This window comes from Lissotriton vulgaris, chromosome 10, assembly GCF_964263255.1.
Source record: "Lissotriton vulgaris chromosome 10, aLisVul1.2, whole genome shotgun sequence".
Lineage (NCBI taxonomy): Eukaryota > Metazoa > Chordata > Amphibia > Caudata > Salamandridae > Lissotriton > Lissotriton vulgaris.
In genome coordinates this window covers 106,326,450-106,353,292 of record NC_141698.1, presented here as the reverse complement: position 1 = coordinate 106,353,292, position 26,843 = coordinate 106,326,450, and the positions used below count along the sequence as shown (strand labels likewise).

The window sequence follows — 26,843 nt, the reverse complement described above, 5'->3', positions numbered from 1 at the left end:
ATGTAGACACAAATATAGACAACATTCCCAAATTAAGTACAAAAAGATGATGGCGAAAAAGATGCTTATCGTTCTGAAAATCAACCAGTCTTATACAAGAACATAAGGCACTTTCATGAATCACATCTATTCATAAAAAAAACAAAAATAAAAAATAAACTATTTATCTTATCTGTATGAAGAATTCCATATAACATGCAAGTGGTATAAAAGGCCAAATGTCAAACATTTGAAAACTTCTTGCAGTGATCCAACAAAGCTTGATTAAGGACATTAAAATCAAAAAGGTTCTTGTAAAATGGTATGGATATCTACAAAACAGCTTACTGTACATATCTGATAGCATTTCTAAAAAGAAAGTACAAATCACTAGCATGTTTCAATAATCGCGTTACTTACTGATGAGCTCGATCTTGCCATTGTTTTTAACATGGTAGAAAGTAACTGATATTCTCGGGACTTCTCCGTGCAATACAGCAAACTTGCTTCCATTAGGTTCCCAGGCAAAGGCAATGATGCCATCTGCAAAACAAAGGAGCATGTGAAATGGAGGACTAATGGCAACATCACCATTTCCGTCTTGCTTCTTAGTGCAGAACTAGTATAAGCTTGAGAAAAATATTACAATGCTGGGGAAAAAGCGTAAAATCCTATGAAATGAATTCACTTATCTAGCAAACTAAGTTTAATACTCAAGCCTATTTCAATAAAATAAATATTTTCTAAAAAGTGAATCCTAGAACACTGTCTAAAATGCATGTTGCCCATGCTAAGCAAGATGCAAAATCTAACTAATTAGATTAGTGAGTCACCACTGTGCAAGCTGAAATAAGTTAGCCCATTGCAATGGTGTTGCATCCAGTAGGCAACCATGCTTTCTCACATTAATCAAAACAACCATTGGAAAAGCCCATGGTCTGGTGTTGGCTGTTTGACTTTTAGCTTTGTCAATGTTTATTTTATTATGGTTTTGTAACACTATTGTTGGGAGAGCCACCGGGCCCTTGATATTTATCAAAATAAAAATCCTAATAAATTAATCAAAACAATATAAATCCCAATAATGTGTGTCTGCTTGTTTAGGAAGATGGCTGTTTGCAGGTTCACTCATTTTTTGCACCCACTTTTTTAGGACTTTAGGTGCTGGTGTAATGACGTTGCACAATGGGGCATTGATGTCTCAGGTGCAGTGTATGTGCTCTGACCCCTGCATGGTTTTACCAGTGGGAACAAATTGGCTACTACCTGATCGGCAAGGTTAACTTACATGTAGATCCCTTAGTTAAGGGTAATCAGAGAACCTACGCCCTTGCAGGTTAAAGTGCCTTTAGTGGACTGCAGAAAATGGCACTTAAAGATTTGGCTCTAGGCCTGTCTGCCGCCTAGATAGCAAGTAAAAAGCTATCTCAATAGAAAAGGTTAAAGGACTGCAGGTCCCTGTTATAGGCTACTCAAAGTACATAGGGACTGCAAGATAAGGTACCTTTATTGGACTGCAGCACTGTAGGAAGCATGCTCTGTATACACTACACCAAAATTAGGTATAGTGTGCAGAGTCCAGTGGAACCCCAGGGAGGCAGAGGTAAAAGTAGATAACACCGTACTCTCTATAAGTGGTAGTGTGGGTGAGCCGTAAGGCTTTATCTGAGGGTAGAGTTAAACATTTGTTGTACACACTCAATCAGCAAATGACTGCACATACTCAAAGACTGAGCTCAAACCAATTTGCTTTCTATAAAAATATTATTTAGTTATATATTTTTTTAGAACCAAGCAAGCCTGGCACAGGTAAGTGATTTATACCTTGCAGTAACAATACAGTATGAATTGCAGTTGTGTATATATACTTTGGTTAGAGTAGAATTACTGGAAATGCAATACCTTGAAATATTGTACATATACTGTGTAATGACTTTCAATAGGAGGTCGTGTATATTACTTTGCAGATTACTTGTCTAACACAGTGTAGTATACCTGGCTACTGCACTGGGACATTTCCTGTAAAAAGGTAAGTAAATGTGTTTTGGTTATTTGTACACAGTTGCATAGACTTTTATAGATTTTCCAACTCCACACTTAGAAACTTTTTCATAGAAAACAGTCATTGGGAGGAAATAGAGTTATCGGTTAAAAGGTAAGTACTTTGTTGTGGGGGTTGGTTTTCTGGGGATAGACTCAGGGGTCTCCCAGGGCCGAGGATGCACTCTCAAAGCACCCTCAGCGGCAGTAGGGCGGCAGGGTGCAGAGTGCTGAGGCCTAATGTTATCCAATGCGGGATATGGGCCCTCCGGTTGGTGGCTGCTCTAGAGTAGGCCACAGGGTTATGGGAGCAAAGCTCCAGGATTTTAGCTAAGGGCAAATGGGGGTTCAAGTTAGTACCAAAGATACACCCTCAACGGCACTAGGGTGGCTGGGTGCAGGGTGCTGTTTTGGCGTCGGGTGCCCTATTACTTTAAATGGGGATTCTCCGTTTTGCAAACACACTGCAGGCTCGGGACGAAGGTCTTCTGGGAGCGACCACCACTTGTAGAGGTAAGTTGTGATGCTGGGGGTTGGCTGGACACGGTCGGTGGGGCCACCCAAGGCAGCGGGGCGTCCGATCTTCTTACTAGCTCCTGGTCGCGGTAGGGGGGAGGGACCCTCAGGATTGAGGCTGCAGCTGTCAGCTGGAGGCAGCTCAGGGATCACTGGATCTCGGGTCAGGATCGCTGGGGAGACCTCCATGTGGTGTTGGGCCACTAACTCAAGCTGTGGGTGTCCGGTGCAGACTTGCGGATTTTGTCAGAGCTGGAGTCTGTGGATGAACAAATCTAGTTTTTTCAGGAGACAAAGTCTTTTATTTGGAAGGCAGGGCAGGTCCTCTGGGTTCTTGTGGTTGCTGGCTTCAGGACACACTGGAGTTTTGCTTCTGCAGGTTCAAAGTGGGGACAGGATAGGGCGGGGCCAAGTCAGTGGGCTTCCTCCTCTTAGTTATGAATTGGCTTTTTGGTCCTTCTTGTAGTCGTTTCTTGTCTGAGGAGGAAAGGTTCGGGGGTGAACCTAAATACAAGGTTTAGGGGCATTACAGGTAAGTAAAGGTTGGGACCAATGGGTCCCTTCCTTGAGGTGGGTACACCCCCTATTATGCCACCCTCCAGTGGGGGGTGGGGGCATATGCTCACCCTTTTTGGCTGGGTCCCCCCATCTGTAAGATGAAGATGGTGGGGACAGAGTTGTGCTTCACCTCGCTTCCCCAAACGGAGGGGTGGGGTTGGCAAAGGTGGGCACACCTCTCTTCCTCACTTGGTTTCCCCGCTGATTCTCCTGCCCAAAGTGGGGGTAGGAACCAGTGGGGACCAATTCCTGAAAGCAGCAACAGGCCTGGAGAAGCTCCCAAAGGTGGCAAGCCTTTGAAGCTTCGCCTTCATGGACCCTGCGCATCCTGGAGAGAGGAGGCTTGGCACCTTTGCCAGGTGTGAACTGTTTCAGACCCCCGAGAGCAGCAGGGTCTCGACCCAGGGGTCCAGAAACATGTCTGTGGTGGAAGTTAGTGAGCAGCCACTCAGCCTGGAAACTAGTGTTATGTGGTTTTTTAAGGGGCATCTCTAAGATGCCCTCTTGGTGCATTTTTCATTAAATCCCACACTGGCATCAGTGTGGGCTAAATGTGCTGAGAAGTTCGAAACCAAACTTCACAGTTTTCAGCAAAATCATATTGGTACTGCGGAGCTCGTAATGACAAACTCCCAGCACCATACCCTCTTAATGGCATTACTGCACTTACAATGTCTAAGAATTGGCTCAGACACAGAAGGGGTACATGGCTCATGCACCAGTACCCCCACCACTGGTATAGTGCACCCAGCTAGAGGGGTTGCTGGTCTATGCCAGGGAAGTGGGTTGTAGGCATGGCACACCGGGATGTGTGCCATGCCGACTCTTCACTTTGTTCTGCACCAAAACGCTACGCCTGCAAAGGCAGTGCGCGAGTGTAAAGGTACAGGGCCTCTAAGGGTGGCACTATAAGTGTTGCAGCCCTTAGAGGCCTTCCCTGGTGGTACCATTTACCAGGGGCTGACCTGTGGCCAGGGAGTGCCAATTGGGTTTGGTCTTCAATGCAGTTTTAGGGCGAAAACAAAGGGCCTGGGTACCCGATTGGCAGATGCCCAGGGCACACTCAAAGTACATGAGCAGTTCAGCAAAAAGTAGGGGCAACCATGTAGAAAGAGGACACTTTCTCACAAGTACTAGTTGAGCCACCACTAAAATGGCAAGTGGACACATGATAGTTAAAGCAATGTCAAATTCGACCTGTCAAATCAACCCTTTTGAAAGCTCAAACCCCCCTATTTACTACCTACAAGTCCTCCCAAAACATATCTGAAGTGCCCGTAGGATATGGTGCATGGTTCTAAATAGCAGGCAATGTATAAACTAGTCTGGTATTGGAAAATCTCCAAAGTCGATTTCCATATTGGATAACATTGGGTGACTTAGTTATAATAAAGCATAACGAATAGTTCTTACAGGTCGGTGTAGTTTTGCAGCTTGAAGATCTTTCTGGATTCACTATGCTGTGCATATTCCGCAATCTGGTGGTTGGGTCCGGAATCGTAGTCTTTTTTTTTTTTTTCGTAGCCCAGGTGGGCGTCGACGTCCCACCATTTGGTATACCTTCGGTGACGTCGGCATGCTTCACCCTTGGGCGCCATATTCAGATTTTTTTTTCCTCTTGTGTCCTTGTAGTGAACCCATGGCTATGTTTGTTAATCCTTTTTCCAACGTAATTCTTTTCACGTATCTTGTAAGCTTCAACTTGCTTTCTACTCCATGTGTTTCCACCTTCTTTTCCTGCCTCATCTTTCTGGCGGAGGCGGGTGGGTTCGCTAGTGAATCCAGAAAGATCTTCAAGCTGCAAAACTACACCGACAGGTAAGAAACTATTCGTTTTGCAGCGTGAATCTTTCTGGATTTACTATGCTGTGCATAGATTTTGTAGCGGTTTTGTTACTTTCGTGGCGGCTGGGTGGAAGATGAGCGTTGGTTGTTGAATATATGTTGAAGCACTCTTTGTCCTACTTGTGCTTCCTTGTTCATCTGTACATCCACGCAATAATGCTTAGTGAACGTGTGCACTGAAGCCCATGTTGCCGCCAGGCATATGTCCTGAATTGGTGTGTTGGCCAGAAAGGCAATTGTTTCTCCTTTCTTCCTGGTCGAGTGGGCCTGTGCCCCTCCTATTAGCTCCTGCCCCGCTAGCTTGTGGCAGAATTGTATCATTTGTGCGATCCATCGAGCTATGGTGTTCTTAGTCACTGGTTTACCCAGGTAACTGTTTGCGAAGGATACGAAGAACTGTTTTGTCTTCCTGTGTTCCTTCGTCCTTTCAATGTAGTGCATTACTGCCCTTCTTGCGTCTTGAGTGTGGAGCGCCCTCTCGGCGCTTGTCGTGGGGTTCTGGTAGAAGCTAGGAATTTGAATACTCCGATTCATGTGGAACCTTGACACCACCTTTGGCATGAAGTGCGGGTCTGTTCTCATCACGACCCTGTCACTGTATCTGGATGTAGGGTTCTTGCAGTGTTAACGCCTGTAGTTCGCTCACCCTGCATAGCGAGGTGATTGCTACCAGAAAGGCTGCTTTCATTGTCAGCATTTGCAGTGATGACTTGCGGATGGGTTCGAAAGGTGCTTTCATGAGCTCTGTCAGCACCACATTCAGGTTCCAAGCCGGCGGCAGCGTCCTTTTAGGTGGCGCTATTCTCTTAGCCCCTTCCAGGAATCTTTTTACTACCCTTGATGTGAAGAAGCTTCTACCAGTCTCTCCCCTTGTGAATGCCACAATTGCTGCCAGGTGTACCCTCAGCAAGGATGAGCTTAGTTTGGCTTTCAGTAGGTGCGTGAGGTATCTTAGCACCGTTGATTCCTTGGTCAGCTTCCTCTGCAGCTTTTTCTTGCTGCACCATTGAGTGAATCTTTTCCATTTTGCCCCATAGCATTTGCGTGTGCTGGGCCTCCTTGCCTCTCGCAACACCTGCAGGGTGCTCTGTGGGAGCTTTAGGTGTGCGAACTCTAAGTCCTCAGGAGCCAAGCCGCTAAGCTGAGGCCCTCTGGCTCTGGGTGTAGAATTTCTCCGTTTGCATGGAGAGTAGGTCCTTTCTTTTTGAGAACTTGTGCGGTGGACCTTGCGTTATCTACATAATCTGTGAATACCAGGTCTGCCTAGCTCATTGAGGTGTCACCAGGATCATTGTCCTGTTGCGTATCCTGCACTTGTTGAGCACCCTGGGGATCAATGGTATCGGGGGAAAAGCGTAGGCAAATGTTTTTGACCAGCTTATCCATAGGGCATTCCCCTGGGATTGTTCCTCTGGTTGTCTGGATGCAAAGGACTGGCATTTTGCATTCTGGCGTGTTGCAAACAGGTCTATTGTTGGGGTGCCCCTTCTCCTGAATAGTCTCTGTTTCCTGATTGTTGAGTTCCCACTCGTGGGATGCTGAAGTCTGCCTCCTGAGCCAATCCGCCTCCACATTGTCCTTCCCTGGTAGGTGTATGGCCAGCAGATCTATTTTGAGTGGAATTGCCTATCTCCATATTTCTTGCGCTAGGCTGGACAGAGGGAACGACTGAGTCCCTCCCTGCTTGTTGATGTAGAACATTGTTGTTGTGTTGTCCGTTTGTATCAACACCTTCAGTTTGTACAGCTGTTTCTGGAAGGCCTTCAGGGAGAGTAACCCGGTCTTCAGTTCCAGGTAATTAATGTGTCTGACCGCATCCGCTGGTGCCCACAGACCGCTCACTCTGAGCCTGTTCATGTGTGCGCCCCATCCCTTCTGGGATGCGTCTGTAGTGATGGTCACTGTTGGGTTGGTGGAGTTAGAGGCTTCCCTACTGTAATGTTCTTCTTGGTCCACCACCTCATCTCTTCCTGCACTTCGTGCGTTACAACCACTAGATCCTCCCAACTTCCTGTAGCTTGTGACCATTGTTGTTGCAGCCATTCTTGGAGTGGCCTCATGTGTAGGCGTACATTGGGGACCAGGTGTATGCATGACGTAGTCATCCCCATGATCTTGCTCGCTGTCCTCACGGTCAGAGCTTGCCCCTTCTGGTAGTAGTGAGTCTCCCTTAGTAGGCTGAGTGTCCTCCTTTCGCTGGGTAACACCCTGCATTGGATTGGATTGATCTGAGCCCCCAGGAAGATCTTCACCTGCTCCGGCTCCATTGAGGATTTTCCCCAGTGTATGGAGAATCCCAGGTCCATCAGCGTGTTTGTGACTCGTTGTGCATGTTCCTCGCATGTTTTGCGAGAGTTCGCCTTTATCAGCCAATCGTCGAGGTAGGGGTACACGTGGATCCCCTCTCTTCGTAGATGTGCAGCCACTGCTGCGAGGCATTTTGTGAACATCCTTGGAGCGGACTTTAGCCCGAAAGCCAGAGTTGTGAATTGGTAGTGATCCTGGTTTACTGTGAATCTTAGCATGTGCTTGTGCTGCCTGTTCACTGGTATGTGCAGGTATGCATCTTTGAGGTCCACGGTGGACATGAAATCCCTGTCTCTTCTTTGTGGGATGACCTCCTGTAGGGACGTCATCTTGAATTTTTGAGTCTTTATATGTTTGTTTAGGAAGCGTAGGTCCAGGATGGGTCTTAGGCTTTCGTCCAGTTTTGGTACCAGGAAGTAGTTTGAGTACACTCCCCTGTTCCTTTCTCTGAATGGGACCGGTTCAATGGCTTTCTTTCGGAGGAGTTCCTGAGCTTCTTCTCGGAGCAGTGTTAGCTCCCTTCCAGAGTGCCTTTTTTCTTTGGTCTCCACTTGTCTGTGATTATTTTTCTCCATTCCTGGAGGAAAAATCTTAGTCTGCGGCCTACTGGTGTTACATGTTCCTTTGTCTCTTGTCCGTGTAACCCTCTCCCCTTTGCTTTTCTGTGCTTTTCCCCCGGAAGGCTTGAGTGGGGGAGCACATCCTTTCGTGCGAAGTCACTTAGAGGAGGGTTGCTCACTGCCTCTCCTTCTCTGGCCTTGGCCGTTTCCCCTCCCGCGAAAGGACTGGCCCCTGTACTGGTAGTGCCAGGTCTGCTTCTGCTGGCCCTGATTGTCACCCTGGTGACCCTAGTGGAACGCCTGGTGCGATGTTCCTGGCGGGTTACCACCTCTTCCGTTTGGCCCCCTTGCCGGAGTGCTTCTTCTCATCCCTCTGAATTGCAGGGCCCCATGGACCTTGCTGTTTCGTTATCCTTCTTCAGTTGGGTGAGCTTCTCATCAACCGGGGCGCCGAACAGCGATTCTCCGTTGAATGGAGTGTTCAGGATGTTGTTCTGAACCTCTGTCTTGAAGCCTGAGATCTTGAGCCAGGCTTGCCTTCTCTCTTCCTATAGCCATCAGTCTGCTGGAGGTTTCTGCTCCGTCCAAGGCCGTCTTCAGGCAAGAGTTTGCAATGTTTTTATCCTCTTCTACGAGGTGTGTGGCTCTCTGCTGGAATTGCTCTGGGAGGTGTTTGAGCAATTGCCCCACCTCGTCCCAATGTGGATATTGGTGCCTGTTCAGAAGGGCGTTGGAGTTTGCCATCCGCAAGTGCATTGCAGCATTTCTTTCGATTTTTCTGCATGTCAGGTCCATCCTCCTGCTCTCCTTGTCAGGTGGTGGCCCAGATGTTGTCGGGACGTTGGCCCTTCTCCTTGCCGTTGCAGCAATAACAGAGTCTGCTGTGACGGACCCCTTGATGTAGGGAGGGTCCTGGGAGGAGAACTTTTACTTCTTCTCCGTCCTTGGTGTGACGGATCTGCAAGTGGCTGGTTCCTTGAACGCTTCCTTCCCTTGGTACATGACACTCTTCAGCATGGGCAGGAACTGGCTCCTTGTCTGCGTGGGGAGCAAGGTTTCCAGCAAGAAACCTGCTTTAGGCTTTACTTCCTCCAATTTAACCCCATAAGCTGCTGCAGCCTTCCTGATGACCTCATTGTAAGCCCCAATGTCATCTGGCGGCGAAGGCCTCAAGGGGTATGTCTCCACGGCATCCGCCTGGTTTTTGGCATCGATGTCCTGCTAGTCCAGGTCAAGAGCCGTCGAGGATCCAGAGTCGTAGCTCGAACGCTGATCCCCATATTCCCCCTCTGTGTAATATAGGCCTTCCCCTTCTCCCTGATCCGAGGGCTCCGGAGTTTTCGGCGGCTCTTCGGCGTCGAACTCCTCCTGCTCCTCTACCTTAGCGACGGCCGTCACAGGCTTCGAGGGGATCCTGTAGCTTCTCATCTTTTCTTCAAAGTCTTTCTTCCTCTGGAGAACGTTCTCCATCTCATCCTTGAGACTTCTTTTCTTCCTCTCCATCTGCGCGGCATGCTCAGCGTCAAGCGTTTGGGCCGCCCTCTTCGATGGCGTCGTCAACGTTGAAGTGGTTTTCAACATCTCCCTCGAAGTCGAGGTTCCTTTTTCGGGGACCTGCTTCGACGACCTTGGCTTTTCGCCGGTCTTCGCCTTCTGGGAGTCCTTTTCGAAGGATCCGCTGGGCTGTTTTTTCGGAGGATGCAGCTTTGGTCGTCGAGGTTTTCGGTGCCAGTGCTCCCTTCGAGGCTCTAGACTCTGATTTTCGAGAGTCTGCCTCGGGCCTTCGAGGCCCTGTCGAGGGTTTCGGGGTCGTAGAGTCTCCTACCTTGTCTGATGTTTGCTTATCGGTCTTTGCAACCGTGGAGGCATCTGGTCCTTGGACTATGTTGTCCACATCATCGATGGAGAGACCCAGTTCGTACAGCGACGGGGCCTGGCCCTTGCCCTGCATCGTGTGGTGAGCTATCCTCTGCTTCTCTCGAATTCTGAGTGTCTTCGGTGTGAAGACTGAGCAGGCGTTGCAGTCCTTGCTCCCGTGGTCAACCGGCAGACAGAGGTTGCAGACCGGGTGCTGGTCCTTCTGCGCGTACTCTTGATGGCAGTTACGGCCGAATTTTAAGGGTGTATTGTCCATTACTGCGCTCATGGGGACCCTGTGCACGCATTCCCTGTCGGACGTCGAAGATCTCGAGTTAAGTCTCCTCCGTCGTACCGGCTTTGATGGTCTTCTTCTCCTAGTCTTTTCAAGTCCTTTTCTGTAGAAGTTCGGTGTTATCCTCTTTTCTCCTACAAAATTTCTGGGGCTTCATGCGACGATCCAGACCCAACGGCGGAAAAAAGAATCTGAAGATGGCACCCAAGGGTGGGCGCTTCCGCCGGAAGCATGCAACGTCACCGAAGGTACAACAAATGGTGGGACGTCGACGCCCACCTGGGCTACGAAAAAAAAAAAAGGAGAAAAAAAAAAAAAAAAAGACTACGATTCCGGACCCAACCACCAGATTGCGGAATATGCACAGCATAGTGAATCCAGAAAGATTCACGCAGCAAAACTTCCTAATGAAACTATCCAGAAGGGTGCTTCAAAGTGTCAAATTAATAGTTACATTAAATCCAACATATTGCCAAAGTAGGATTCAACATAAATATTGTGTAAAAGTAGCTTTAGAAGCTTTACTTAACTAATCTGCCTAAAGGCCAATGAACGCATTTAAATTTGGCCTAGCGGGGGGGGGGGGGCTAGGCTAGTGGGCTAATTACACTTCAAAGTTTATTTACCCCAGCCAGAGGAGATGTCACTGAGTCCATGCCAGCCCAGTTTCCTTTGTTGGCCATCCAGTCTGACTGCACTTTAGATTATTAGGAGTTACCCCAAAGGGGAGTGTAATCCTCACTTAGCCACACCTCTGGGGTGGGCTAGGGAGCTCCCACAGAGAAAGAAGGTTCTGGCCATATTGGTAGTGGCCCAAATTGTTCATTCGAGGAGAGATAGATGCACACTTCCCAGTCACAAGGGGGTGGGATGGCAGAGGGGAGCCCTACAGGCTAGGGAGTCCTCCTCTCCTACAAGCTTGTGCAAAGGATAACATTGGTGACCCTGCCAAGAAAACTTGTTTCACTGCTGGATCTGTAGAAAACAGAAGGACTGTGCCTGCTAGATTTACCAGACTGCACAAAGAGGTTGCACCAAGAAGTACTGCACCAGCTGCACCAATGATTTCACCAAGGAGGGCTGTGCCTGCTGTTTAACCTGTGAGGAGCAAGCCTACTCTCACTGTAGGAAGCGGTCTCATTATATAGTATGGCAAAAAAGAGGTATATTGTGGAAAGAGCCCAGATATTCCTTATAAGTGTACAGGGGCTTGTTCTAGCAATCCCAATGTGCTCTCTCAGTGGGTGGTGTGGTCGAGTAGTCTTGGGATTATCAGAGAGTGATTATGGATTAGTTACTTACCTGTAATCCTAGTTCTCTTCCAGAGGTATACTCATTAAAATCATAAGCACTGAATTATCTCCGCCCATGAGCAGGAACCCGGAACACAAACAATATACATATATGTGTAAATATAACCAAAAGTACATAGTACTAACTAATTATACACATATACATGTATAATAACCATATTATGCAGCCTAACATTAATACATAGGCTAATCAAACCAAACCTTACACACGTTCTGAAGCATGAAAATATGCTGTATATAAATGCAATAAACTGGCATGAGCCTAAAATGCATTTCATAACCATGAAAAAACCTTTTTATTTTCATCAAAGATCCTGTTGTAAACAGTTATTAGCCTAAAAGACTGCATATGAAAAAATGTCTGTGTACAGAAAATCAGACTGGCACCCTGCCTTTAAGGAAGCAGTTCGTGTCTCCGGTCAACACTCGGGAGCCGCCATCTTATGCACTTCGGCTCCCAGACCGTCCGGGTGTTCGCTCACTGCTTCCAGGGGGTAGCGGCCCCGCAAGCGCTTCATCGGAGCCACCTTGAAGGTGCCAGCTATCTAATCGGGCACTCTGGCTCAAATTAATCCAGGTCCGCAGTCTGTAAAAGATATATTTAGCCACGGGCAGGGCAGAGCTCGCTCAAGCTGCGACCATTACTCTCGGCCGCTAGCCACGCCCCCCAAAAGCAACACCTTTTTTTTTTTTGGTGTAAGATTTTTATTGACATTTATCATCAAAATAACAGCAGTACATGTATTCCGCATTTTCTGGCTTGCGGCAGTGCAGTGTTTTGTACCTTTACACAGCTATTCAGCCGACAACCCTCCGGTCCGGCAGCGAATGGTAGAGATGATATGGAGTGCCATCAGGATACGATAGTCGAAGGCATGAAATCTTACATTTTCAAGTCCATTTTTTATAATTTTGTAAAAAGAGAACGAACAGAACAAAGTCGATGGCTCATTTGTATTGTATAGTCACAGAACAAGAGGAAAAATACTATCAAAGAAGTACGCCGATCCCAACCACCCAGTAAGGTACCCCTCCCCCCCAAACACCACGCTAAGTCGGAACCCCCCTCAAAAAGTTACAGGTCTGTGTCCTACCCAAAGCACACCCTCGATTCAGTCAACCAAGTCCTCCTCATCCTCCGATTCGTCATCATCATCCTCCGGCAGCGGTTCACAGATATCCCCTCTATATCTATTCCATGCCTCCCACACCCTGTTCCATTTCTTGGGGTTAGCTCTCACCTTATATACAGTTCTTTCAATCACCATCAATTTATCCATATTTCTGCACCACAATGTCAATGTAGGTACCTCCGCCACCCCCCATCTTTGTGCCACGTCACGCTTGGCCAGCATTATACCAACCGTAACCCACTGCTGTTGTCTAAGATTAAGATCAGTGCCCTCCCAGATATTCAGTAGGCAGAGGCGTGGCTCCGGCGTGAGGGAAGAGTCAAGGGCCTGTGATATTGTTCGCATGACCTGTTGCCAATACCTGCTAATCAATGGGCATTCCCACAGTGTATGTAGTAGCGTACCATCCTCCCCACAGCCCCTGAGACAATGTGGGGTGTCAGCCCTGTGTATTCTATGTAGGGTGGTTCTTGTATAATAAACCCTGTGCAATATTTTCAGCTGTATGAGCCGGAACCTGGCCGATATCCCCGCCTCCCTCGGAGACGCCAAGGCAGCATTCCAATCCGTCTCATCCATAGCTCCAAGCTCAGTTTCCCACTTTTCTCGTAACTTCTGCAGGGGATCCGGGAGATTGTTCAGTAGTTTGCGGTATGTGAGTGAGGTGGCATGTGTCTGTAGAAAGTCCGTGAGAAGCCGGTCCTCTAGAGGTGAGGACTCCGGGACAGTGGCGCCGGGTTCCAACACCGCCAGTAGGGCGTGCCTTATCTGGATGTATCTATATGTTTCAGTGGGGCGTAGGGCATATTGCTGCTGTAGTTGTTCGAAGGGGACCACCCCTGAAGAAGTCCAAAGATCCCCAACCGTTGAAATGCCTATATTATCCCATTGGGTGAACCCTTTGCTAGATCAGAGGCAACCCAGTTGTTTGGTGTCCCAGAGTGGGGTAAGCTTCGTGATGACCCCCTTCCACCGCAACCTGGTGAGCGCCCTGTACCACAGGGTGACTGTGTGTTTAGTAGGGCCAATCAGTCCTTTAAGAAGACTCGGGTTGTACAACGGGGCCAGCAGACTTTGCATCCCCAATTGGACCCTATCAGCCAGATACGCTGGGTCGTCGTGAGGTGCGTGGAGCCATTGGTTGAGGACCTTAAGTTGGGATGCCCAATAGTAAAGTTGCATGTTCGGTAATGCTATACCTCCATCGTACCAACCACGATTAAGTTTAAGGTGGGCAATTCTCGGTGGACATGCACCCCACAGCAGAGTGGTCACAGCTGCGGTGACTTTACTGAAGTATGCGGGCGGAATAACAACCGGGGTGTTTTCCAGCACATATATGAGACGCGGCAGCGCCATCATTTTAAATAAGGCAGCGCGCCCTAGTAACGTAAGTGGCAGGGCTGTCCAATGTCGGGCGTCCGCCTTCAGACAGAGGAGGGGGGGCGCCAGGTTCAGGTCATAGAACATGTCCGCATCGCCGGTGACATGGATGCCTAAATACTTAAAGGAGACGTCGGTTAGCACCAGAGGACAGTGCTCAGGGAGGACTGGCATAGGGCCCTTCAAGACATACAGGACTGACTTCGTCCAATTAATGGTGTATCCGGAGGCATAGCCATGCTTATCGCAGAGTGCTAGTAGTATCGGGACAGTCGATTCGGGATCGGACAAGTAGACCAGCATATTATCTGCATACAGAGATACTCTGTCTTCCCAGTCCTCCGTCCAGTTAATACCTTTCAGTAGTGGTGTCTTTCTAATAACGATCGCGAGCGGTTCAAGGACCAGCGCGAACAAGAGCGGGGATAGGGGGCAGCCCTGACGAGTTCCACGCGCCAAAGGAATTGCCCGAGAGATGTGGCCGTTGGCCACCACGTGCGCTACCGGTTCCGTGTAGAGAAGTCTAACCCATGATAGAAATTTCGGTCCGAAGCCCATCCGGGTCAGGACCGCAAACAGGTAGTGCCACTCCACCATGTCAAAAGCAATTCTGGCGTCTAACGACAAAATGGCCGCCGGCCCCTTCAATAAATGTGCCCGGGCCAGTGCGCCGTGCACTCTACGGAGATTAAGTGCCGTGCTCCGGTGCAGCATAAAACCCGATTGGTCCGGGTGAATCAAGTGGGACAAGTGTGGAGTAAGTCTATTCGCGATCAATTTCGCTAAAATCTTCGCTTCCGCGTTGAGGAGCGAAATTGGGCGATATGACGTGCAGTCCTCAGGAGGCTTGCCTGGTTTTGGGATAGCCACTATTGTCGCCAAGCGCTGGTCTAAAGGCAATGCTCCGGCCTCTCGGCAGGTCTCAAACATGGCCAACAGAGGTGGGCTTAATGCATCAGCCATCGCCTGAAACCATTCGATCGGCAACCCGTTAGGACCCAGCGCTTTACCCGTACGCAGCGCACCTATTGCCATGCGGAGCTCCTCTATCGTGAGATCCGCCTCCAACTCATTTATCGCCTCCGGCGACAGTGTCTCTACTTCCACATCCTGGAGAGCAAGTTCTGCCGCCCCCGCTGTGACCACCGTCACCGGGGTATAGACTCTCTGAAAGTGGTCCGCCAGTAGGTCAACAATTTCGGCAGGGTGCGTGCGACACGTCCCTTCTTGGTCCCGCAGTTGTAAAATGTGTCTGCCACCATCTCGTTTCTTATCTAACCAGGCCAATAATTTATTGGCCTTATCGCCCATATCATAAACCCTACACGCAGACGATTCAATATGTTCTAATGTTCGCCGCCGAAGAAAGTCGTCATGTCTTTGTTGGCAAAGATGTAACGCGTGTCGAGTGTCATCCGACGGCGCATCCATATGAGCTACGTTCGCCTGTTCTAACTGCAGTTCCAATTCCACCAATTCCTGTTTCTGCTTACGCTTGTGGTCGGTTACAGCCGCAATCGCTTGGCCTCTCAGCACTGTCTTATACGCCTCCCACAGTGTTGTCGGGGAGGATACCGAGCCGGAATTCTCCCGGAAGTAGTGTTTGGTGGTCGTTTTTAAGGATTTCCGAATATGGGGAAGTTTAAGATAACCGGGGTGAAGAGGGTAGAGCCGTTTGCGAGCCGCTATTGTGCAGGACAGTGTGACAGTCAAAGGGGAATGGTCCGATATACCCCGGGGTTTGATCTGCACGTCCGCTATCGTGAGTCTACCACCCCCCAGTGTGAGAAAGTAGTCAATGCGAGACAGGCAGTCATGGGTGGATGAATAGTAGGAATAGTGACGATCAGTGGGGTGAAGCTGCCTCCATACATCAACCAGACCCTGAGACTCCAGGAAGTCCCCGAATTTCGTAGGGCCAGTGAGGGGGGTGCGGACCGGGAATCTATCCATATCAGTATTGGCCAGTGCATTGAAATCTCCTCCCACCACCAGGTCCCCCTCTAGGAGTTCCAGAAGAAGTTTGCCCAGGTCCGGGAATGCCGATGAATGCAGCGCCGGCGGGATATACACAGACACCACATTAATGGGCACACCCTCCCATTGTCCACACACCGCCGCGAAGCGGCCATGCTTGTCAGTTCTTGTGGTGTGCAGTATAAAACGTGATGTTTTCTTCACCCAGACGCCCGTCCCCCGTGACCCTGAAGTGAAGTCCGAGTACACTACCATGTGGTAACCTCGCCTATCCAGAGCTTTAGTAGCCGCCCCCACCAAGTGTGTTTCCTGAAGTAAGGCTATATCGCAGTTCAGCCGCCTAATGCATTGCAAAACTAGTCCCCTCTTAACTCTGTCCCCCAACCCTCGAACATTCCATGACAATATTTGTAGCGGTGGCACAGGCCCCACCCCATGGTCAGTCGTTACGTTATTAGGTTGTGGAAGATCCGCCATTGTGTAGGTGTTTGTCGGTGTACCACAGGGTGAAACAGAACCATGGCAGCCAGAGGGCCGCTATGCCCTTCGCTACCATGCGCATATTGGTGCATTCTCAGTACAATAAAATCAGAGGTAAAACACCCGGTATAGGGAATACGGCCACATGTTACTACAAATGAGTTCCATACGATGAATAGAGCCAAACAGTTCAAACAAACAAACCAACAAACCCCCCCCCCCCCCCGTCCCAAAACCCCCACCCGCCCTGCTTCCCTGCTACACTGACTCAAAACTGCCCGCCACCCCAATTTAGCAGAGTGCTTAATCCCGGCCCCAAGAAAACACACAGTTACTTGCTCGTTGGGGGTGAGGAATGCTCCGGAATTAGCGACCCCTCATACCCTCAGCAGAGGCCCTCAGCCCAGTGTCCACGGCGGTTCCAGCCACAGTCCCGAACAACAGTGTTGCACACCTGTCGAGTGTTCATGGGTTCACCTCCTGGTTTAGGTCACCACCATCTCTTGCCGGCGAGCTTCTGCCACTGTTCATACCAGCTTCTCCAGCGTCGTCCCGGTCGTGCGAATGAGAGCTATTCTTAGTCCGTCCAGGACGGCGGGAAGGCGGGGGCAGGTCGCCAGCCGTCCAGCCAGTCTCGTGCACTTTCAGGATTATCAAAAAACCAGGTCCTGTTCTCTGCCACCACCCGGAGCCTGGCAGGGAAAATCATGGAATAAGGGAGTTCTCGTTTTCTGAGTTCCTTTTTAATGTCCAGGAATGTCTTCCGTCGCCTGGCCACCTCCGCCGTGTAGTCCGGGAAGAATGCCACCGTAGAGTTGAGGATTTTCACCGGCGGTGAAACCCGTGCCGCTTGGAGGATGACATCCCGGTCGCGGAAATTAAACATTCTTGCTAGGATCGGCCTTGGTGCGGCCCCTGGCTTGGGTTGACCCCCCGGAACTCTGTGGGCACGTTCCACTGAAAAGAAGGCCGATAGTCCCTTGGGTTGAAGATGAGTTTTAATGAGGTCTTCTACATATAAGTCCATCGCTCTCGTGCCTCTGATTCCGGTACACCAAGGATGCGTACATTGTACCGCCTGGAGCGGCCCTCCTGGTCGTCCAGCTTATCTTTCAGGATTTTTTTTTCCGCCATGACCGATTCCATGGCCGTCTGCAGTTCCGAAACATCCTCGACCAGCGATTTCGTGACCAGTTCCAGTGAGCTTACTTTTTCGGCCATTTTGTGGAGGTCCGCCCGGATAAGGGTAATTTCGGTCGAGATGGTACCCACCGTCGTTTGGACCTGCGAGAGCGCCTTCATAACATCATCCAGCGTCGTCTTCTTCGCCCCCGCAGGCTCGCTTGGTTTCGAGGAGGATTGTTTCCCCTCCGCCGGAGGGGAAGCGGTTCTGTCGTTGGTGTACCGCTCGATGCGGGTCTGGGTCGTACCGCCTCTAACACCTTTCCCGGCCATGGTTCGTGCTCGGAGAGTATACAGTTCGTCGGTGCGCTAGGGCACCAGGTGCAGTCACCGCCACTGCACAGTACCAAGTTGAGTTCAGAAATAAGCTATTATAACAATGGGGGAACCGCCCCGATGTCCTCCGCGGAGCAGTCGGCAAGAGACTGTGCCTATGATCTTTCCGCAAATCCACCGTCACCTCCTTCGACGAACCGTTGGCAGGTATGGCATATGTCCTGTCCCTAGGCAGGGATCCCGTTCGTCGGTCGTCCTTCGGGGCAGTCCCTCAGCACCGATCACTTCCTGTCTGTGGTAGCCGAGCAGGCTGCACTTCCGGTCGGCTTCACTCGCCACCAGAGCGCCCGGAGGTAGGCCTGTGCTTCGAATGGATCAAAACTCGACGATAACTCCGTCATACAGTCCTCGATTTCCGTTCGGAAACTTGCCGCCAGTTCCACCCGGTCCCGGGTGTTCGGTGCCTCCGCCTGAGGCAAGATGTAGCCACGGATTATTGTGCGGATAGATGGAGAGGCCGCTTCCCTGCCGGAGCTAGTCTTCTATGCTGCCGCCATGTTCGGCCGCTAGCCACGCCCCTAAAAAGCAACACCTTTTGAAGGAGGAGGATTTCCTTTGCAGTCGGGGCTACAAATTTTATGTGCGTTTTCAGCATCCAATAACTGATATAAAGGGACGTCTAAAAACTTTTAGATAAAGTACAACACAACAAGTACAACACAAGAAAGAAATTTAAATGAAAACATAACACCATTTTTAATCGAATTAAGGATGAAGATCAAGTTTAATTGCTTCTAAGTGCTAGATTAGGTTATTTAAACATACCTTTCATTTCCACCACATCAACCGGAACCTGCTTTTCCCTCATTCGGAAGATCTCAAAGTTGGTCACAACGCCCTAAACACAGGGGGCAATTCTACTTTTAGTCTCATGTCTGAGAGGTCATTTGCAAAGAAAACTGATTTTAAGGAACAAAGGAAGTCTTTTGCCTTCATAAATAAGAATTAACATCACATCAGAGATTAAACATACCTGAGTGCCCTTGGGTGTTCGGTCAACCTTGACACACAAGTAATCACCATTCTTTTGCCACTGAAGCTTGCAGTCTACCACATTGAATAGATTCCGCACTCTAATTTCTTGCCTGGATGGAAGCTGCATCAACGTTACTCTTGCAGGAATATCTTTGTCTTCAGGGACCCAAAATGCAATTATATTTCCCCCTGGGGACCACGAGAATTCCCTTGGAAAATAAAGAGTGCAAATTAAGAACAGAATAGTTGTGCCTGGTGTACAATTATGTTCAAGGAGTTGAACATGAATTATTTTAATACTGCTTACAATAAGATACTTCACAAATATTAGATAAGAAGAGTACCACAAGGAAAAGGCAACAGCTGAAATTGGGCACAAGATTATTTCTTCTGTAATACAAAACAAAACACTGCCACATCAAAACCTTTAGATGCTATTTACATCATCTTAGAATTAGTGTGCTTAATTGTCACCAATATTTATAGGTCTATAGATAGTGTGACTGATTGCTACAGAATCTAGCTTCAATATAAACTGCTATTCATGTGCCAACAGCCAACCCATTGGCTTCTGGGGGAGATGATGTGAAGAATTGTTACTCTAGTGCTAGTACATCATCATGAATATCTTCTTCACATTCATAAACACTGGAATAGCTCAACTTACAAATGTGATGTGGAACATTTTTATTAAGAGAATAGTATCTTTCCCAAACTTTTAAAACCTTAACATGACCAAATCATTAACAAGCCAAAAGCCGGTTTAGGTTGAAGCCTCAAGATATCTTAAAACACATTCTTAATGCTTTCCTGGGAATGCATTCCGCCCACTGCTTACCATTGGCTTGGTCCTATGGAACTCACAGTTGCTTGCTTTCCATTTTATAGCTTTCTTTGGTTTAGGTTGTCCAGCTGGAGTTAGTCCCTCCAATGGAGCATACACTATTAACTGTATTCTTCCACGGATCACTTTCCGTAAACAGGCCTTTAAATCTTAATATTATCTTGTCACATTTGTTGTGTATTCAAGGATAGGTGTCAAATGTCAGGCTCTGTCATGTAAGGGAGCTTGGAGTTCAGGCTTTTTCGCCGCTGGGGTTTAGTTTTTTTTCTCACCAACTTCAAAGTGAAAGGATGTGGCAATTGTGTTGGGTACCCATGTGAGAGGAGAGACTATAGGTTATTTTTTAGGCACACAACAAAATGTAGATGTCTGTAAATGAATTGTGTAAATATCTCAGAATATATCAGAATTAGGAAAGCACAAATGAAGTACTTTATGTAATTCTGAAGAGTGGTGGAAATAAATATATTAATACGATCAATATAAATCAATACATTTGATGAAGCCATTTGCACAAATTGTTTGCGTGCTGTATGATTTTATCAGTAAAACTAAGTCTGCAACAGTAGCAGTCATTTTAATTGAAAATATGTTGTCTGGAATAGTGCGCTATCACACCATGCATACTCCACTCTACAATACTCTATTCCACTGCACACTTTGACACTCTCCTCTATGCCACTCCACTGGAATACAATCAACGCCGCTCCAGTGCGCTATACTACATTTTATGCACTGCCACTCCACAAAACTTTGCTCCACTATATGCTGCGCCACTCTACACCCCTCCACTCTATATCACTAGTCTCTATAACACCCTACTCCACTCTACGACACTGCACTCTACTCCACCTTATTCTCCACTCTGTGACCCTCCACTCTATGCCACAACACTCTAGGTCCCTCTACTCCACTCTGCGACCCTCAATTCTATAGCACAAGCAACTCTTTTCCTTCCCGTTATGGATAGTAAACTACTATTTTAATCTCATGATTAAATTTGGTGAGAACATTTATATCATGTATTACTCACATGAATAACCAGCAATAGAATTGTAACCCAGTGATGCAAGGCCACTCTGGAGTAGATAGGTAGTCAGTTGTGACTGGGCAGTAACCTGCGTTAGAGCTGTAATTTACCACTGGTATCCAAGGGTCACAAGTACTGGTAAACTGAAAGGTAATCCATTTGACTGCTCCTCAATGGCAAAATTGAGGAGTCAAGGTATACCATAGGTGGCAGCATTTGCTTACCTAGGGATACACAAGAGTGACAAGCAGGGACACAAATAGAAAGCAGGTAAATTATCAACAGGCAAGCCAACCATTAGTATGCAATGAGCGGGCTCCAAACCCCTGTTCGCTCTTGGTAAGCCCACAACATGTCTTGCAACTGACAGCACATTAGTGGTCTAGTACGCGAGCCATGAAAATCCATTTCTTGCCAAGTATCCTTTAAGGGTGTCAAAATGTACGTGCTTCCGACATAAATCCGTTCTACTACTATTTATCCAAAGTGGCAACCACTAGTGAGACAAAAGTCGCCAAATGGTCCTTAAATTCAAAATTTAAATATCTCCAATTCTGTGCTTCGAGGCAGCTTTAAAAAGGTCAGAGAGATTTGCCAATTGTCCTCAGAATTGCTACAGCATTAGGTCATAGCCGCTAGACAACTGCCAGCACAATACAGTATGAGCAGCAAATTAATCAGACATCTACATTTACAAAGCAAGGATCAGGTTGACAAAAGAAATGCGGGTTGTCACATCCAAAAATGACAAAGGCAACCTGAAGGAGTATCAGCTGTCATCAACCTTCAGGTGAAAATCTCCATAGACATCGTAAGATGAAGCAGCTCCGAACTAACACAGGTTTAGAAAACTTACTAACTCATCAAGCCTAAGTTGTGTTACACAATTTCAAAACAAAATAAAAGAAGTACCCCCAATGGGCTACGATGTCGAGTGTACTAAAAAATAAAGCAAGTCAGAAAGAAAGGCAATGGACATTTACTGCCACAAATTTAAATGTGTGCTGATAAACACATCGAGCAACGCCGCAAAACTGCTCACAAAGTACTTTAAAGAAAAAAGACAAATGCCAGTATCCTGGGGCCTTTGCTTCAGAGTGAAAAGGTTAATTCAGTGCAAGTGGAAGCGCTCAGGAAGCTACCAAGCGATGGTCACATATTCTCTAATCGGCTGATACCCATCAGCCTGTGTTATTGGTCCTCTTTTAAAGAGGAAGACAACAGTCCAGCTGATTTTTTTTTCTTTCTTTTTTTTGGTGGGGGGTCGGTCGTATTCACCCTAGATTCTATATCGCCTCTAAAACATGAAAAAGATGAAATTGGGTCAGACTGCTGTGTGAAAAATTAAACAAGAGTTTTCTTCACATAAAATATTGCTGAATTTCACACAAACACATAATACAGACATTTTCTAGTGATTACGAAGATTAATCAAGGCCATATGTACTAAAAATGTTAAGGCATTTTAAACGCTTCAAAGTTTGATGTAAAAAAGTAACTTAAGAACTTACTTTATTCCACTGATCTTCAAACTTTTTTTGTCCAACAGTCCCATTGACTGCAAGAAACCAATTTATTCCAGTTTAATAACACCTCACAACAAATTTATAGAGCCACAACCCACATGCTCAATACAAAGCTAACATTTTTTCAGTTATTAATCTCCTAAAACAAATGAGTTAGAGAAAAATTAGAACCTCTTTGTTTGTTGATTTTAAACCAATTATCAAACAAATAGAGAAACCGAATACCACTTCTTTCTTAAATCAGGGTCAACCCATTGACGACTGTAGCAAGTGCACAATGAATGCAGTACAAACATAAGCTGTAAATCAGGCACAATTACACATGCAGAAAACCTCAATACAAAAACCAATAGAAAACAAGCATTGGAAATGCAATAGGTCTCGCATTAGAAAAGTTGGAGCTATTGGTCTTGTAAATGAAAAATATATTATTTATTTGTTGGTTTTTAAAATAGCTAAATTGATAGCTTTGTCATTTACAATGGCAATAGTTATAACTTTCGCGAATGTGACGCCTATATCATTTGGAATGCAACATGTTTTGTATTTACGTGACTTAGATGGCAGCTCTGGTCGTTAGGCCACATCTTTATAGAGCAGGAGAGTGCAGCAGGGGAGAGAAGCACAGCAATGCAATAGTTCTCGCAATAGGAAAGTTTGAGCTATTGGTATTGTAAAGGACACATTTTTTATTTATGTGCTTGTTTTGAAAATATTCAAATTAATAGCTTTGTTATTTACAATGCCAATAGTTTTATCTTTCGCAAATGTGACACCTATTGCAACACAATATGTGTTGTAGCACTGAGTGGGGTGGGGTGAGGGGTGTGAGGGTGAGGAGGTGTGAGGGTGAGGATGAGTGGGTGTGTGAGTGTGTGAGGGTGAGTGAGGGGGTATGAGGGTGTGTGAGGGTGAGTGTGTGAGGCTGAGTGAGGGTGATAGGGTTGTGAGGGGGTGTGTGAGTGAGGGTGAGTGAGGGTGTGTGAGGATGAGGGGGTGAGGATGAGTGAGGGTGTGAGGGTGGGTGAGGGTGAGAGGGTGTGTGATGGTGGAAATGCAATAGGTCTCGCAGTAGAAAAGTTTGAGCCATTAGTATTGTAAATAGCAATTTTTTTTTTTACATAGATAAATTAATAGCTTTGGCATTTACAATGTTAATAGTTGTAACTTTTGCAAATGTGACATTTATAGCTTTTGTAATGCAATATGTGTTGCATTTCTGTTATAAGAGGTCTATTTCGCGCTATATGAAACTCTGCAAAATAAACTTCACAGTTTTTAGCATTTTGATTATGCCATTTCATGTCTAACTTGAAAGTGCAAAAGGCACGGGGTAATGTGAATTGGAATGTTACTTCTTTTTTCCTCTATTTTGGCAATGAGAGTGACTCCTTAACTCTCATTCTGTGCTTGCCGGCTGCAGAGCACTTCACTCGGGAGTTTGCACAATTAAGTTCTATTACTTTTAGAAGTTACGAGCTGCCCTGCACTTAACGTGCTATGAACCTCGCCCCCAGATTAAGGAAATTCACACAATCAGAATTATTCTGTTAATTGTTAATAGCGGTACTGCACTGTAGGCCGCAGCAGTGTGGCAGTTGCTTGTATTGAGCATACTAGAAAACACTAGTTTGGGCTGTTCTTTGGTAGGTTGTGCGACAATGTGCGCATTTTTTTTTTTGCATTGATACCACGCCGTAGCAAAACCGCTACAGCAGGCAGCTCACCACGAGAGTAGCATCGCATGAAATCTGCGTGCTTACTTGACTCGACTTGACGCCGACTCAGCGCGGCGTTGAGGTAAGCATTGATCAGCACATCATTGACCAAATTTTAGTTGTATGCAAGACTAGTATCTGAGTGGTAGTAATTAATATTATAAAGCACCAGCTACGCTGCTAGCCTGTGTCTAAGAAAGTATCATGGCTGCGTTTTTTGTTCTGAGGCAGATTATGGTATATAAGACTTGTTTTGCAGTACGGCTGCGTTTGTAGTCATTGCGCATTTGTACAGCACTAAGTAAATATTGACAAAGGCTATTTGAACGCTAATGAATTATAATTACCGAATAGCTTATTACTGCAAGAAAATACGTTATTTATTAGCATTTGCTATCGCACTTTGAGGTGGCAAACTTTCATCATAGACAACAGCGCTCAACTTTAAGCTCGGAAAACCTAGTTCGAGTCTGAAGAATGTTGCTAAAAAAGTGTCTTGTAATTTTGGGCAAATTACTTCATTTTCTTGCGCTTAACAAAATCAATGTGTGTCTTTGTGTAACGTAAGTAGTGCTATGTAAAGCGCTCTGAAACCCAGTTCAGTTTGAGTCTCGGTCGCGCAATATAAAACTCTGCAAAATAAACGTAGTTTCTTGCGTTAATCGCAAGCTTTAATTAGGACTTAACATGAAGTTTTTGGAAAGTTCTTTTACCATAGGCAAGAAAATACGTTATTTATTAGCATTGGCTATCGCACTTTTACGTAGTAAGCTTTCATCATAGACTAAAGCGCTTTATTTTAAGCTTAGGGAACACAGTTCAAGTCTCAGTAATGTCGCCAAAAAGCCTCATGTGATTCTGGCCAAATCGCTTATTCTACCTCTGTCTAACAAAATAAATGTGTGCCTTTATGTAACGTAACTCATTGACCAAATTTTAGTTGTATGCAAGACTACTATCCGAGTGGTATTAATTAATATTATAAAGCACCAGCTACGCTGCTAGCCTGTGTCTAAGAAAGTATCATAGCTGCGTTTTTTGTTCTGAGGCAGATTAAAGTATATAAGACTTGTTTTGCAGTACGGCTGCTTTTGTGGTCATGGCGCATTTGTACGGCACTAAGTAAATATTGACAAAGGCTAATTGAACACTAATGTATTATAATTACCGACCAACTTTCTACTGCAAGAAAATACGTTATTTATTAGTATTTGCTATCGCACTTTTACGTAGTAAGCTTTCATCATAGACTAAAGCGCTTTACTTTAAGGTTAGGGAACACAGTTCGAGTCTGTTATGTCGCCAAAAAGCCTCAGTGCCTAACAAAATGAATGTGTGCCCTTGTATAACGTAACTGGTGCTATGTAAAGCACTGCGATACTACGTTGAGTGCAGGTCTATTTGGCGCTATATCAACTGTGATTCTGGGCAAATCAATTAATCTCCCCGTGCCTAACAAAATGAATGTGTGCCCTTGTGTGATGCAAATTACATATGCTGCGCTAAAATTAGCAAAATAAATATGCTGAAGATACTGCATGTGACATGTATTGCGTAAAAAGCGCTCAACTTCAGCCTTGAAAAGCCAGTTTCAGTCTCAGTAATGTTGCCAAAAAGCCTCTTGTGATTCTGGGAAAATTACTTAATCTCTTTGTGCCTAACAAAATGAATGTGTAGTTAACACCACCTTCCCAGTATAGAAAAATACATTATGTGAAAGCATTGCCTATCGTACTTTCAAACAGCAAGCTTTTATAAAAACTTTTACATAGAGCAGTTTTAAAGTTTAGTTCTCGCGCCGACGGCACACTTTTATAAAGACTTCACATGAAGCATCTTTAAGTTCTCTTTTTACATTTTGATTAAATCGTGACACTTTATTTGCTTAAGGCGAATAAGCTGAACATTTGCTAACTGTTCCTAAACTGAAAGCAGACATGGTGACGTCTGCTAAGTATCTTCTAAAGTGTCCCTGTGATTTGTAACAGTTTTTAATGTAATGAAAGACGAAACCGTGTTAATGGCTGTAGGGTGGGGGAAAGGATGTCTTGAAGTGCCTAAATGCAAGCAAATGGCTCTAGGCTGGGGGAAGGGTCGCAACATAAAATAAGACGGAGGGAAGAGAGAGAAGGGGAGGGGGGAGGAGAAATGCGACACGGCGGGCAGGGGAGGGGGCGGAGAGGGAACAGACGGAGGGAAGGCAGATAAGGGGAGGGGGAGGAGAAATGCGACACGGCGGGCAGGGGAGGGGGCGGAGCGGGGGCCTGAAGTGCGGCTGAGGGAACTGATGTGCACGCGCTTTTAAGCTCAATGCACATGCGCATTGAGCTTAAAAGTCACGGGCACTGCAAGGAATCGCCACGATTCCTTGCAAGTTGGTTCAAGAGTGGATAAGCCCCCATAGTCTCGCAAGCTCGATGCGCATGCGCATCGACAGGCGAGACCTAAAAAGCAACGTGAGAAGGAAAATTTACAGCACACAGAAACTGGCACGAAAAAAGTGAAACGCATTTGAATGTATTCCAATAGAAAAGAGAAAACTGATTGAAGCTTAAGGTGCACATGGGACAGGCAAACAGGAAACATCTGAAGGGCTTAGAGAAGACAATTAACAGAAGTGAAGGGCGTTTTGCACAAGCAACACAATCAATGCACTTTCGATTATAAAGATAAAAGGTTGCAAAACATAAGAATCCCACAGTGGAAAAATTGCCACAAGTGAGAAGGAATTAAAAAGTGGAGAAGTTTGGAGCAGCAAATAATGAACTCAGTCATGGGGTATGACGAGCTTATTTCCGACAGTTTTAAACAGTTAAAGGCAATACTCACAGGTGTTTCATAGATGCTTAGTGTGTCCGAGGTCATTCGTGCAAAGAATTTACCATCATGGCTCCACCTAACAGAAAATAAAAATATGGCATCAAAACGTTTGCTTTTCTACGCCAATCACAATTAACAAGGTAGAATGCATACCAGTTGGTGTAAAATG

General features: G+C 46.5%; 1 protein-coding gene across 1 annotated transcript in view; it reads right to left on the bottom strand.

Moving 5' to 3' along the window:
- EIF3B (eukaryotic translation initiation factor 3 subunit B) overlaps positions 1–26,843 on the bottom strand; it is a 265,490-nt gene that overhangs the window by 79,072 nt on the left and 159,575 nt on the right. Inside the window, exons 8-12 of the mRNA XM_086940624.1 lie at positions 26,684–26,750; positions 22,122–22,168; positions 18,735–18,945; positions 18,527–18,599; positions 400–522 (exon numbers count right to left, since the gene is read on the bottom strand). Coding sequence (XP_086796750.1) covers positions 400–522; positions 18,527–18,599; positions 18,735–18,945; positions 22,122–22,168; positions 26,684–26,750 — 521 coding nt within the window. The remainder of the gene's footprint in view (positions 1–399; positions 523–18,526; positions 18,600–18,734; positions 18,946–22,121; positions 22,169–26,683; positions 26,751–26,843) is intronic.